This window comes from Poecilia reticulata, chromosome 16, assembly GCF_904066995.2.
Source record: "Poecilia reticulata chromosome 16, P_reticulata-male-v2, whole genome shotgun sequence".
Classification (NCBI taxonomy): domain Eukaryota; kingdom Metazoa; phylum Chordata; class Actinopteri; order Cyprinodontiformes; family Poeciliidae; genus Poecilia; species Poecilia reticulata.
This window is the reverse complement of record NC_088845.1, coordinates 29,229,473-29,242,591: the sequence shown is the minus strand read 5'-3', so window position 1 is coordinate 29,242,591 and position 13,119 is coordinate 29,229,473. Positions and strand designations below refer to the sequence as shown.

At 37.8% G+C, this 13,119-nt stretch overlaps 1 protein-coding gene across 44 annotated transcripts in view; it reads right to left on the bottom strand.

The window, feature by feature from the left end:
* The window catches only part of rims2a (regulating synaptic membrane exocytosis 2a), a 161,687-nt gene that overhangs the window by 54,179 nt on the left and 94,389 nt on the right, over positions 1-13,119 (bottom strand). For 25 of the 44 annotated variants that reach the window (XM_017309461.2, XM_081597436.1, XM_017309465.2 and 22 more), the window contains 5 exons: positions 11,685-11,815; positions 10,587-10,758; positions 9,573-9,726; positions 6,459-6,527; positions 2,343-2,481 (listed from right to left, as the gene is read on the bottom strand). In XM_017309461.2, coding sequence (XP_017164950.2) covers positions 2,343-2,481; positions 6,459-6,527; positions 9,573-9,726; positions 10,587-10,758; positions 11,685-11,815 — 665 coding nt within the window. Of the gene's footprint in view, positions 1-2,342; positions 2,482-6,458; positions 6,528-9,572; positions 9,727-10,586; positions 10,780-11,684; positions 11,816-13,119 lie in introns of all 44 variants that reach the window. The other 19 variants (XM_017309469.2, XM_017309459.2, XM_017309471.2 and 16 more) reach the window with 1 other exon arrangement.

Genomic DNA, 13,119 nt, shown 5'->3' with positions numbered 1-13,119 from the left:
AGGGGGACGTTTGGAAGACAGAAAGAAAAATCATGGGCGGAAAGACGGAGTATGGAGAGCTGAGGAGCAAAGGTCTGCCAAAGATGGAATTTGAAGACGATAGAAATGGCCTTAGTAGGTGTGCGTATATTTTTGTTTTCAAAGGTGGATAAAAACTTAAAGAAAGCTGAGGGAAGGACAGGGAGGAGTCCTAAAAATTACTTAAGGCTGCAGTAGAGAGTTCTGAGAAAACCTTAAACTCAGCCTGAAAGTTTGATCAAGCACCCCTTAAAGGCCCCTCCCCCTTTATCTCTGCTGTGCTTACAGCTCCTCCCCCCACATAGGAGCCTGTCGAGAACCCGACTAATGGGAAGTTTTCCTGTAACGTTAGCTTACGCTAGTCGTTAGCTTGCTAGTCTCTAGCAAAGCAGCAGCACACAGGCAGTCCTGAGTTTGAACGCGTTGAAAGGGACTGAGATGTCCCTCCTGGCTCTGATTGGTTGTTTCTGACCGGGAGCGGCGCATTTATGCAAATGGAAGCTCGATTTTCTTCACAGATTTTCTGCCTCACATTCCATGTCAGGACATGGTCACAGTTTTAGCAAAAAGTTCCGTACTGCAGCTTTGACACACCAGTTCTACAAAAAGAGTAGGTGGGGCGGCACAATTCAAAGACATGTGATCACCAGGGTCATCACGAGTGTTTTCAGAAAACACTTTTAAGCCAGTTCTGAGGTCCTATGTCATCAGGTCGGTGTGGATTACATAAGCACCAAGGTACCTGGAGGTCATGGCAGTAAGACGTAAGGTTGGTCAGCAGGTAGAAGAGTGTACAAAGAAAATGGTTTTCTTTTGAAACCAAAAAATGTTGCAGTTCATCAACTTTTGTCAAAGGAAGGGTCCGCTCTGAACAAGACTGCTTCCCCTTGAAGCCACATTGTAGAACAGTCACTTCAGCTTCAGAACATCCAAAAGCAAAAATGAAAAATAAAAAGACATACATTTGGAAAAAAAAAGAAAAAAAAATCTTGTAAAACTTAAAAAATTCTGTTATATATAATACTGCGGGTGCTCTGACTGAGACACGGACAATTTCAGCGTGACTCATTTTCAGTGTCATTTTCAACAGTTTTAAATAAATTACCAGATGCTGTTAATTAAAGCAGATGGAATACACTCAAGGAAGTGCTCTCCCAGACAATTTAGATAAGTGCATTTTCTGTATCAGACACTGATTTAGGCTGAGCCTTTGAAATAACAAATAAAGTTGATTGGCCGGGGGGGAAAGTAGCTGCAGCCCAGCGGTGCCAAAGCCGTGATTGGACTCTTGGATGGACATTTTCCGACCCAACAAAAAGATTAAAAAAATAAAAAGACGAACAGAATAAGTGCTGGGGGAGGATAACTAATAACTTTCCCTTGATGGAATCTTCTATAAAGAGGGTGAAATACATGTCAGCACTACATAGTTTACTCAGCATTTACTGCAAATGATGACAGTGTAGAATGAGATCAAAACTGCTTTCAAAGAGAAGGAAAAATGCTTTACAGGCAAATTGAAATCATAAAAAAAGCAGAAAATATAAATTTTTGGCAAAAATTTTGTCAACTCTGTTCAAAAGTGAAGGAACCTTTAGGTTTTTTGTGGCTAAAAGGAGGGGGAAGCAGAAGCAACTCTTTATTTTAAACCCAGAATATTCATATATAAGGAAGAAAAGGGTCACTGAAAAAAAAATCTGACTTTTTTTCTCAGATTTCTAACTTTTCATTTCAGAAAATCTCTTTTTTTCAGTGGCCTTGACTTTTTATTTCAGAATTCAGATTTTAATATTCAGAAAATAAAGTCAGAATTTAGAGGAAAACGTCAGAATTCTTTGCTCTTTTCTTTTTCAGTCGCCCCAATCCTCTTCCGTACATATATTTATGTAAAGACGGTGTATCTTTGGAAACCATAAAGACAGTATTACATTCAATGTTCGTCTTCTCTAATGAAGAATTCATTAAGACTTCTGAGTTGGTCAGTAGACATCATTCACATCACAAATTGTCCCCCTACTGTCCAATAAGCATCTTATTGATTTTTAAAATGTCACTTTGCATTGCGCAGGCACAGCGGTGAACTTACACATCACTAGAGACAGAGCAGTGCTTAGAAAGGTGAGTCAAATAGGTAACTGAAAGTTTTTTGTACCTTCCTAACCCTGAAAAAAATCACTCCTGAAAATGTCCAAGACACAAAATAAGAATGTAAACTAGTTCAACGTTACACATATTTGATTGCAACAAACATAAACCAAAACAAACCCTCAACTTTTTAAACAAAAAAACAAGGGCGGTCCTCCAGTTTAATGATCTCTGGTTACCTGGAGGGTGGGGGAACGCTGGGAGAGCGCGACCGGGCCCGGTTTATGTCCGCCGACCGGGAGCAGTGGTTAGATGACATCATCTGCTCCGGGACGGACAGCGTGGAGCTCCGGAAGTCTCTTCCATTTGGCCGATAATCTGGAAAAAAACAAAAACATACAGCCGGAGGTACAGAGGGGTGATAAATGGATCCACACCAGTTCAGCAAAACTTTTAGAGGTACTTAAATACACACAGTCCACAAAAACACTACATCTTACAGAGTATTTTAGTCTAGTTTCTAGTGCAGATATCTCAGTACACCTGAATTGTGCTATACAACTAAACTTGACTGATTTATTGACTTGAAATTAAACAAAACTAACTTACAAGTAAGTTTTCAGCAAGATATAGCATCTTGTTTAAAATAAAAAAATAATAATACTGGCAAATGTAGTTTCAGATTATTTCATTTAAAACAATGCCAGAAGTGAAATAATCTGCCAGTGGAACTAATTTTTTCATCAATATTAAGCAATTGTTAACTTAAAACAAGCTCCTTCTTCTTGCTGAAAAGTTACCTCTAAGTTTGTTTTGCCATGTTTCAAGTGCGCTAAAATATCTGCACCTGAAACTGGAAGGAAAATACTTGGGAAGATTTTGTTGTTTTTTTCAGTGCATTATGTTTTCATCTATTTAATCTGAACGTTCACAATTTTCCGATAAAGGATCGTAAAATCAAACCGACACGCTACCATAAGTTTGAAGAAGCCAAACTAAAAGTCATTCTGCAGCGGCTCCATCTTCTTTATTCTCCGAATGTCAAGTTGCTTTAATTCCGAGAACGAAAGTGCTGCCTTTCAATAAAAGTGCATATTATCTGCTGTGTTAACATTGTTCATTAAACATGAAAATAGCCTTTTAAAAATCCGAAACATAATAATGATTTTTTTTTCTTTTCTTTTCTGCTAGACCGCTTAGTCCATTCAGCCTGAAAGAGTTCATTAACTAATAATCAGATGTGGTTAGAAGCCGTGGTTAAGGTCAATGCGTAGCTCTATTAAACCTGATTTGTATTCAGCAGAGTGTGTAGCACATTAAATTAAGTTAAATCAAATCTTAAATCAAAAGTTATAAAAGCAGGAAAGATTAAAAAAAGGGATGTAATGTTACAAAGATATATAGACCATCACTAGAGGAACTGATTTGAAACAAATTGTTTTAGTAATATGGAGACATGGAGGGCTAAATAATTACTTTACATTTAATGAGTTTGAAATGTAAAATAATTGATTTATCCAGGTTGTAAATGAATCACATTTATTCTACATATAACAATTAGGCAATGTCTTAACTTTATTTCTTATTTTGCGCAAAAAGGAAAGCATTTGAATCAAAGATGTGAGTCTGCGGCAGCAGCAGGACAGTTAATGATAAAATATTTTCTTCCTGTTGACATGCAGCTTCATGCATGAGAGCAGGAGGTCAGTCCAAAAGACTGAAACCTTTGCTGACGGTTGGTAGGATTTAACGAGAAGAATGAGCCAAGTCTGTGCAGAAGTAGGACACTAAGCTTCAGGTTGGAGCAAAGAAAAATGTTTGCAAATATAAGAAAAAAAAATCATGTTAGAAATCAGCAAATCTAAATAAGAGAGTAGATGTTAACAATTGATCAAATTTAGTCATGATGAATCGATTTTTGGAATAACTAATTTAGTAAGTGAATAATTGCTAAACTGGAGTTTTACAGACTCTGATGAAGGACGTCTGCTGGAAGAGCAACACTCAGAGCAATAATACAGCCAAAACTGGACATAGAATATTTACATTTTGCATTTAGGATGAAGAAAAAATATCTTAGTCTGTTAAGATGTGCTAGATGTGCTCCTCAAGTAGCAGTTTTAGCTTCACGTGGCTCAAACTCTACAGAGGAAAACTTCAGACTTATCAGTTATTCTATCAATTATTAATTGGTTAATCCAAAAGGGAAAAAAAAATAATAATAATCAGCCGATCAGCCATACACTGTATTGATGCTAAGTCAAGTTAGCATCAAGCTAACTTGATGCATCAAGCATCAGGGTTGAGCTTTTTACATGTTGATGTTAGTTGTATTTCTTTAGCACCATTTGCTACAAATGATCAAGTGTTCACAAAAGGAATGACGTTTTTGGACTGTAGGCAGTGTATTACTTTATTAAAGAAGTAAATGCATTATTTGCCTTTTTATGCATTTTAACACTACAAAATTAAGTATTTGCTAAAAGAAAAACATTTGCAGAATGTGCCAATTTTTTCTTAACAGAGTAAAGGTTAGATCAGTCGACAGAATAATGGAATACTTGAATACTAAAACAATTTTGAGCTACATTAGCAAACCTTGTATTTATTAATATCTGCTCCAAAGAAAGTGCCACAAAATTGAAATAATTTCCTGAAAACTGACATGAAAGTACAGCTGGACTCTGACATAGAACTCCATTCATTTCCCTGAGATCTTCACTTCACGTCTTCCTCACATATTCTCTGTCTTTGCCCATTTCCTGTCACTGCCAATAAAGACCTACAGCGCCAAAAAAATCCATAAAAGAAAATAATAAAAACAGTAGAAAAGCAGCATCTGAGTTCAAACATCAGGTGAATGAGTGTTTCTGTCAGTGTGAAAGAAGTGAGGAGAGTTGGCTTTATGATGTAACCAAACCCTGATGAGAACGGTAAATAGACGTGAATGTGTTTTCCTCTTCGTTCACCTGAGCAAAACCAGAGTGGAGCTCTTTCTGTTGCTTTCTGTCTGTCTGTCTGTTACTGGTTACAGTAACTGAGTCCCAGTCTGCGTCCAGGCCTGGTTCCTTTTCTTCTCCTCTGTGGCATACATTTCCAAATAGGGAGGTGAAACATGCCAAACAAGCCAGCAGCTCTTTCCCTCTGCTCACCAGAAGCTTTTACTGCGATTTCTAATGAAAAACTCTTTTTGTTTTTCTCCTTAGTGTGTAAATTTTTAAAAAATGTGTAAAAATGTGTCCAGACATTGCAAACAGGGAACACATGTATACATCTACACTGATGAAAGGAATCGTCAACATTTTAAATGCATGAATTTTCTTTACATTTTTACTTTCTTAGATATAAATATGTTTAAAAAGTTATGATTTTGGGGGGCAGGTCAAAATGAAGCATGTGCATCTTTAGTGTTTCTGTGATGTTCTGGCCGGTAGCAACGCTGCGTCTGGTTTTCTGCAGCAGAACAGCTACTGTAGCTCGAATGGCCAGAGTTCCTCGCTCTGCTTCTGCTGACGGGCTGCAGCTTTTTATCCTTCTAAGATACGAATACACTGAAAAAAGAAAACAGTTGATCCAACTAAAAAACAATAAAAATTGAGGTTATTTGTTTCAAAATTAAATTTATTCAAGTAAATGTATTAGAGGGCTCCACAGTGGCGCAGTTGGTAGAGCTGTTGCCTTGCAGCAAGAAGGTTCTGGGTTTGATTCCCGGCCCCGGTCTTTCTGCATGGAGTTTGTATGCAGAACTCCATGCATGTGTGGGTTTTCTCCGGGTTCCTCCCACAGTCCAAAAACATGACTGTCAGGTTAATTGGTCTCTCTAAATTGCCCCTAGGTGTGAGTGTGTGTGTGCATGGTTGTTTGTCCTGTGTGTCTCTGTGTTGCCCTGTGACAGACTGGCGACCTGTCCAAGGTGACCCCGCCTCTCGCCCAAAACGTTAGCTGGAGATAGGCACCAGCAACCCACAAGGGTGCAAGAAAATGGATGGATGGATGAAATGTATTAAGTTGTCGTGTCAAGCAAACGCAAATAGATTCAATTTCAAAAACGTAATTTGATTACATGTAGTAACTATTTAACTCTTTTTTGTTTTAATAGTTGGAGCTCCATTCTCTTTTTTCAGTGTAGAGACTGTAAATATGGTTCAAGTTTAATGGTCACCAGAGTATTATGTGCACCAGAATTTCCCCCACAACAGTATGATATTTCTATTTTATACCAGTTTGATTGAAAATATAAAGATTATTCAATGACACAATAAACCTCAGAAAATTAGACTGCTCATCCAAACTGGCTCCATCCATCTCAGCTCTGATGTGTTGTGATTTATAATTACTGTGCCATTGCTGCTTACCTGTTATAACACCCACTCCATCTTCACAATCATAGTCTGATATCTCGCTGTCACTTATCCTCTGGGATCCTTCAGAACACAGACATGGACAGAGAAGGTTAGAAGAAACAAAAACAAAAAAAGGTTCACTCTTTAGACAAAGTGTATTTTATCTAGTCAGGCCTCAGTGGTAGGCGGAAGAAGCTCTGCTGTAAATCTGAAACACATCACCTCCAGACCTCCATCACCTTCAAGAGAGGATTCTTCTGAAGGAACTCACATGACCTCACCGGGTGGGCAGAAACAGTGGAGCTCTGCTGCTGGCTTTCCGAAACCATCTGACCTACATGCATGTTTTGTGAAGGCAGTTCTTGCTATTATTGTCATAAAAATACAGCACAAAGACACAGAAGTTGGCTCTTATTTATTGAACCCCAGCTTTAACGTCAGTTCAAGTCAAAGTTTAGTGCATTTAAAAACAACAACAGTTGTTCAACCTGCTGCACAAAGCTTCAAATCAGCAGTAATGCTCAAGCAGAATCACCTTGGGGTTTGAGAAAAGATCTAGAAACGTCTCCACAGTTGATTCCTGAGCCTTAATGCTCTGGCTGCAACATCATCCTAGTCAAATTAGTTTTCAAGTGTAAAACAAAAGAGTTTGAAAATCCTTTAAAGTTACAAATGCAGTAAAAAATTAATTATTTTCAACAAGTTTCTTTTAATGAATTTGCATAATTTGCTGAATTTTGCCTGACATTTTTTTTTCTCCTCTTGCGTTCCTGACAGAAACCTCGCTCTCTCGTTCCCCAATGTCTTTGTTAACTTCACATGCAAGTAAAGTTCCAATAATCTCTCTTGGAGGTGAAGTTGTGAACAGATTACGTATAAGAGAGAGAGAGACAGAGAGAGAGATAGAGAGAGAGAGAGAGAGAGAGAGAGAGAGAGAGAGAGAGAGAGAGAGAGAGAGAGAGAGAGAGAGAGAGAGAGAGAGAGAGAGAGAGAGAGAGAGAGAGAGAGAGAGAGAGAGGGAGGGAGAGGGAGGGAGAGAGAGAGACCGTAACAAACTTTCTTTCAAATGGTTCAAAAAGTGCGATTAGGAATTCTAAATATAATGTAAAATAAATAATACAGTATGACTTCACTCAAAGAACACAAAGCATAGAACTAGAATGAACAGATCTGCCTGTATGGATCAGGCATATTGTCACCCATCTTGAATTTTTTTTTCCTTATCAGGACTGATACAGATATTGGTATCAGATCGGTGAATCTCTGGTTAAAACATAAGTCCTTCCATTACAACCGGCATTCACTCCTGTTTTGGTCCTCCATAGAGGACAGCCGCGATTTTTCAGAAATAACAAGTGCTGCACTCTGTGCTGTGCTGCTGCCAGGCTCTCATCTCAGCTGGCAGATTTCTCTTTTTCTTTCTCTCTTTCTTTCTTTTTTCTTTTACAGCTGTCAGCTCTTTCACCTCTCACTAACACAAACACTCAGAAAACTGTTCTGGTGAGGAGGAAGAAACTGCGAGCTGCACGCTGGAAAAGGAGTGCGGTCTAGCTGACAGTTTTTTCACCAAACCACCATGTTGGAAAAACTCCAATAGAGCAATTTGGATTTTAAACGGAGCAAAAATAAATAAATAAATAAATAAATAAATAAATAAATAAATAAATAAAATATATATTTCATATATATATATATATATATATATATATATATATATATATATATATATATATATATATATATGAAAAAAGAAAGATTACACACATCTATGATGATGTGTTTGAGCTGCAGCAGGGGTGTTCAAACTTTTTGTCACAAGTAATCGAGTCAAAAAGTTCTAAGGACAAAACCTATTATTTTTAAGAGCTGAAATCACAAAATTGTCAACTTCTTTTACCTGATCAACAATAAACTAAGTAGGTGATATTTTAATAAAGCAAAGCAATTCACAATGTGAGGACCAATGCTGAGCCACGCCCTGAAATGGAGTTTTCCATGTTCGCCTCATTAAAAGAAAAGCGTCCAGTTAGCAAATTCGTTTGGACAAAATATACAAAAATAAGTCTGTTCTCAGCACAACAAGAGGATTTGAGTTACACCTGCTGTATTTGCTTAAATGTACAATAACATCTGCTTTACAGTAAAAGTCAATGGATAATTGTGGTCATATTTAATATGATTTTAAGGAAAATACAAAAAGTCTGGTGAAAAGTCTTATGAAAAGGATTAATATTTTGTGTGCTTAAATTTTTTTCTTTTATTATTTTGCCCTAATAAAATAATTATCTCTATCAACCACCTTTACTTTTCAGAATTGGGCCATAGAAATTCAGTCTAGGGGCCACAAATGGCCCCCAGGCTGCATTTTGGACACCCTTGAGTTATAGGATCATTTGAATTTTTTTAAAGCCTCTCAGTCTTCTTCTTCTTTATTTTCTTTTTAGAGAAAAACAACATTCAAGGAAAACAAACTAAAGCAGAACATGGAAAGCTAACAAACCACTAAATGCACTCAACAACGGAAAAGTCTTCATACTGATCAAATTACAATTACAAAACTGAGGGGAGAGGAGTGTTTAGGTGCAGCCAAACTAAAACTGGCTCATAGCCTCTACATTAATAGAAGAATAGCAGATAATTCATTTTAAAAAATTCAAACCGTTTTTGAGGCTGTGGATGAGAGCTGCAGGATGGGATTGTAAAACAGGTGAATACACAGAGGGAAAGCACCGTGTTGTAAATCTCTGCTTCCCCAGAGCGCGTGTGTGTCTGCTGTTTAAGTACACATCGGCTCTGGGTGCTAGAATCCATATAAGGCAGCAGAAACACACGCTCTGCAGGGAATAGAAACGGGAAGTCGAAGCACAGGGAGGCATTTTTAAAGAGGACAGAAGAACAGGGCGCTCCACAGAACAGCGTTACCTGAGTTATATGAATACGAGCCTTTGTCTGTGAAAGCAGAAGCAGTAATGTTGGTGTGCGGCAGAAAGTAAAGCAAGACATATTGTCTGACATCAGCTGAATCTCTGTCTCTTTTTTTTTTGTAAATGTACAAAAATGTCTCCAAACTAGATAATCAACATGGAAAAGAGCATTTAGTGGGGAAACCTTGGTAGTGATTCTTACTCTGCAGCCGCCGAGTTGGGCTCTCTCCATGGAGCTGCCTGCGTTGTGCGTTTGGGGAGGAACGTGGGAGTGGCATGGACGACACGTCATGTGTTTGTAGCTTGTACCAGTGAGGCTCGTCGTCTAAGAGAGCGGTCTCCAACTCGATGAGAATCTGCCACCAGAAATCGCAATAGTCAGGCAACAAGGCACGTGCAGAAAAATGTAATTTCTTGTAACCGGGCTGACAGAGCAGTTGTGGTCCTGAAGCTAAAACCAGCGGAGAATCTGTGGTAAGACTTAAAACATAATGATGCTATTTAAAAGAGAAGAAAGAAAAGGGAAAAAAGTAGGAGAAAAAAGGGAGTAAACTAGAAAAAGAAAGAAAGAAGAGAAAAGGGAAACAAAAATAAAAAGAGAAAAGAAAAAATGAAAAAAAGGATGAGAACAAAAACTTTTTTCAGGTTGTTGAAAGCTGTTACAGATCACCCAAACTTTTCTGTTTCAGACAAAGAAATAACATGTTACATGTTTTCCTCATGGCTCCAAATGGAAGTTGAGGAGAGAAAATGAGATTTTTAGACTTACAGAGAAAGTCAAGTTACATGACCACGGCCTTTTCGGCCACAGTACTTCTATCAAACAGCTTCTTTCTTCAAACTGATTAAGAGAATCACTTACAATGTTAGCAGGTAACTGTAGGATTGCAAAGGAAGCAGATTGCTGGGCTAACCACCTAATTTCAAAACCAATCTATCATCAAACCTTGCTTGATATCTAAATTACAATCTTTCCAGGCTCCATAATTAAATATGTTGACAAAAAAAAACAACAAAAAACAAAACAACAACAAAAACCCCAGCTGTTAGTGGTTAAGATAACACTCTTACATTAGTTTTTACTCATTATGTCTCTTTTGTGTTAGATCTGGAGTTATGAGAAGTTAGCATGGTTAGCTAATGTTGATCAGCATAAGCCAGGGGTTGCCAAACTTTTTCATGATGACGGGATGACCCAGAGGTTTGATTCCCTTACCTCTCCCAGGAATTCGCTCTCCTCTTCCCTGACCCGGGCTTGGTCCCACAACGTGATCTCCAGCATGCGCTCCCGGAACTCCCGCCGGTGGACCGGCGAATACATAAAGGTCTGATTCCACTTGGGCTCTAAGGATTTCTTTACTGTTTTTGTTCTCCTCTTGCTTTTATCACTGGAGGAACAATAATTCCGACTGTTTTTATTTAGAACCTCAATAGGGAAGAGCCGCGGACACAACAGTTAAACAATACCACACAGCACCACAGCATGCTCAGTGAGAAGACGCTTGTTTACTGCACTCACGCTTCAGTAATAACCACTACTGGAATGATCCAGAGAAACACACAGAACCAAATGCAAACTTAAGCTTCACAACCAACACTGTAGTTTGAAACGTACACAAAGAGGTGAGTAGAAGACCCAAAAATTGCACTAAAACAGGAAGAGTTGCACTAATGCAACATATTTTTACTCAAGTTAAAATAAAAAGTAGCCGTCCAAGAAATTACTCCAGTAAGAGTGAAAAAACGTAGTTGCTAAAAACAGCAACATCAATCATTTAATATTTAAAAACTACATAATCAGAGGAACCAAAATTTAAAGCTATGTATTAATTTTGGTATTTCAAAGACGAAAATTAAAGTAATTTATATAAATGACATAATTTAAAAAATGAAATCAGACAACAACAACAACAACAAAACTACAACAAAAAACATTTTCCTAAATAAATTTCTTACAATATAAAATTTATGAAGCTTTAACAAAAGCTGCAGGCATGTCTCTGGTGAGGTTAAAATGTGCTTGTTATTTATCCAGTCAAGTTACTCATATGTAAAATAAGTGGACTTTACATAACCCGGCCCCCCAATAAAGTTACAAAAGTAAATGTGACTGATTAAATGTAACTATACCCAACTCTGCATGCACATATTTGTCCAGTTTTTAATGGTGGCAATCACATTAACATTTCCAAAACATTCAAAAGCAAATCCAATAAAATCTACAAAGTTAAAATATATCTATGCAGACAGTTTGTTGACAAAATGATCCAGACTTATACAGATTGGAGCTATCACCAAGCTATTTCAGTCTTACCTTCTATCAGGCAGGAAGTAGATTTTGACGTAAGGGTTCCTGGGCCGGCCGTCTTCCCTGGGTGGCAAGTCTTTGGCACCCAGAATGGTTACAATTAGTTGATGACCCACTTTGTCATACCAGAGTTTGACCTGTAGGGGCAGAGCCAACACGACATGCTGAGACTTTACCAGGGGTCCACACGGAATAAAAAAAAAAATTAAAATAGAAACATAAGGAATAACGCAGGAGAAGATGACTTCATCAAGCCAGAGCAGAAGTTAGTACAGAACAATTTATGTCTAGCTTCACTGACTGCAACACCCGTTTTGTTTATAAATCAGTGATTGGTTTTGATCCAGGATCTTCTCCTGTGTCTACCTGACGGGGCAAACATGTTTAAAGGACGTCCAGTTACGCGTTAAGCAAGACATTTATCATGACGTCAAATCTCTTTGAATCGTCTTTGTAGATTTATTTCGAAATTGGATTCTGTTTAATTTGACAAAGACCGTCGCTTAATAAACTGAATGTGCTTTTTCTGGGATATGACATATGGTTTTGGTCACCTTAAAAAAGTGACTGAAAGCGATGAAAGACTTCTGCAATGGCTGGTGAACCGAAGTGAACAGTTCACGTCGGTTTCGGAGGTACCTATTGCTGCAAAACTAAGGAAAATTTTCAACAGTGACTATGTAACACATTTGATGAACTCTGATTCAAAATCTAATTTACTTCTGTTAGTGATGTCTTACTTGTCCTTAATGACTCCCAGACCAGTGATTCTGTTTCTGTTTTGCGTATCTGTCAACTTAAACCCCCGGTCGGCTGCTGGAGGTTTCTTCCTCTTAACCCTCCTGCGGACTTAAGAGACGGGGCCATTTGGGTCTCATAAGTAGTTTTATTCTATGCGCAGTCTGGCAGGGTCGTATTGACTGCGCCAGAACTTTTAGCAGAATTTTTTTTGTGTGTTGTTTCGGGAACTGACGGTCTGATAGGGCAACAGTCCCCTGAGTTTTCTTCAACAGAAAACTTCTTAAACCAATTTCAGTAATGACCTTCACTTAACTGCATTGTTTGACAACTAGAATCAACTGAATTAACTATTCTTTGAAAAGTGCCTTAAGATAATGTGTTGTGCTACATAAATAAACTTGAACTGAATTAGATTGTCAAACTTGATACAAAGCAGAGATCCTTTAGATGCATTCTGTGTTTTGTGAAGCATTTTCTCTGGCCAAATACACTGATAAATTTTTTTTTTTTAATCCGAAACTTTGTCTTGTTCTCGCGCATCATCTCATCTCATATGGGGAATGTACTATAAAAACCCGTAATATAATTGAATACTAGTAGTCATAATGTTATTCTAACTAAAATGAACTAAAACATTAAAAGTGTCGTGGTCTGAAATATTCCTTTACAAGGTTTTTTTGTATCACCGATTAGGTTGTCT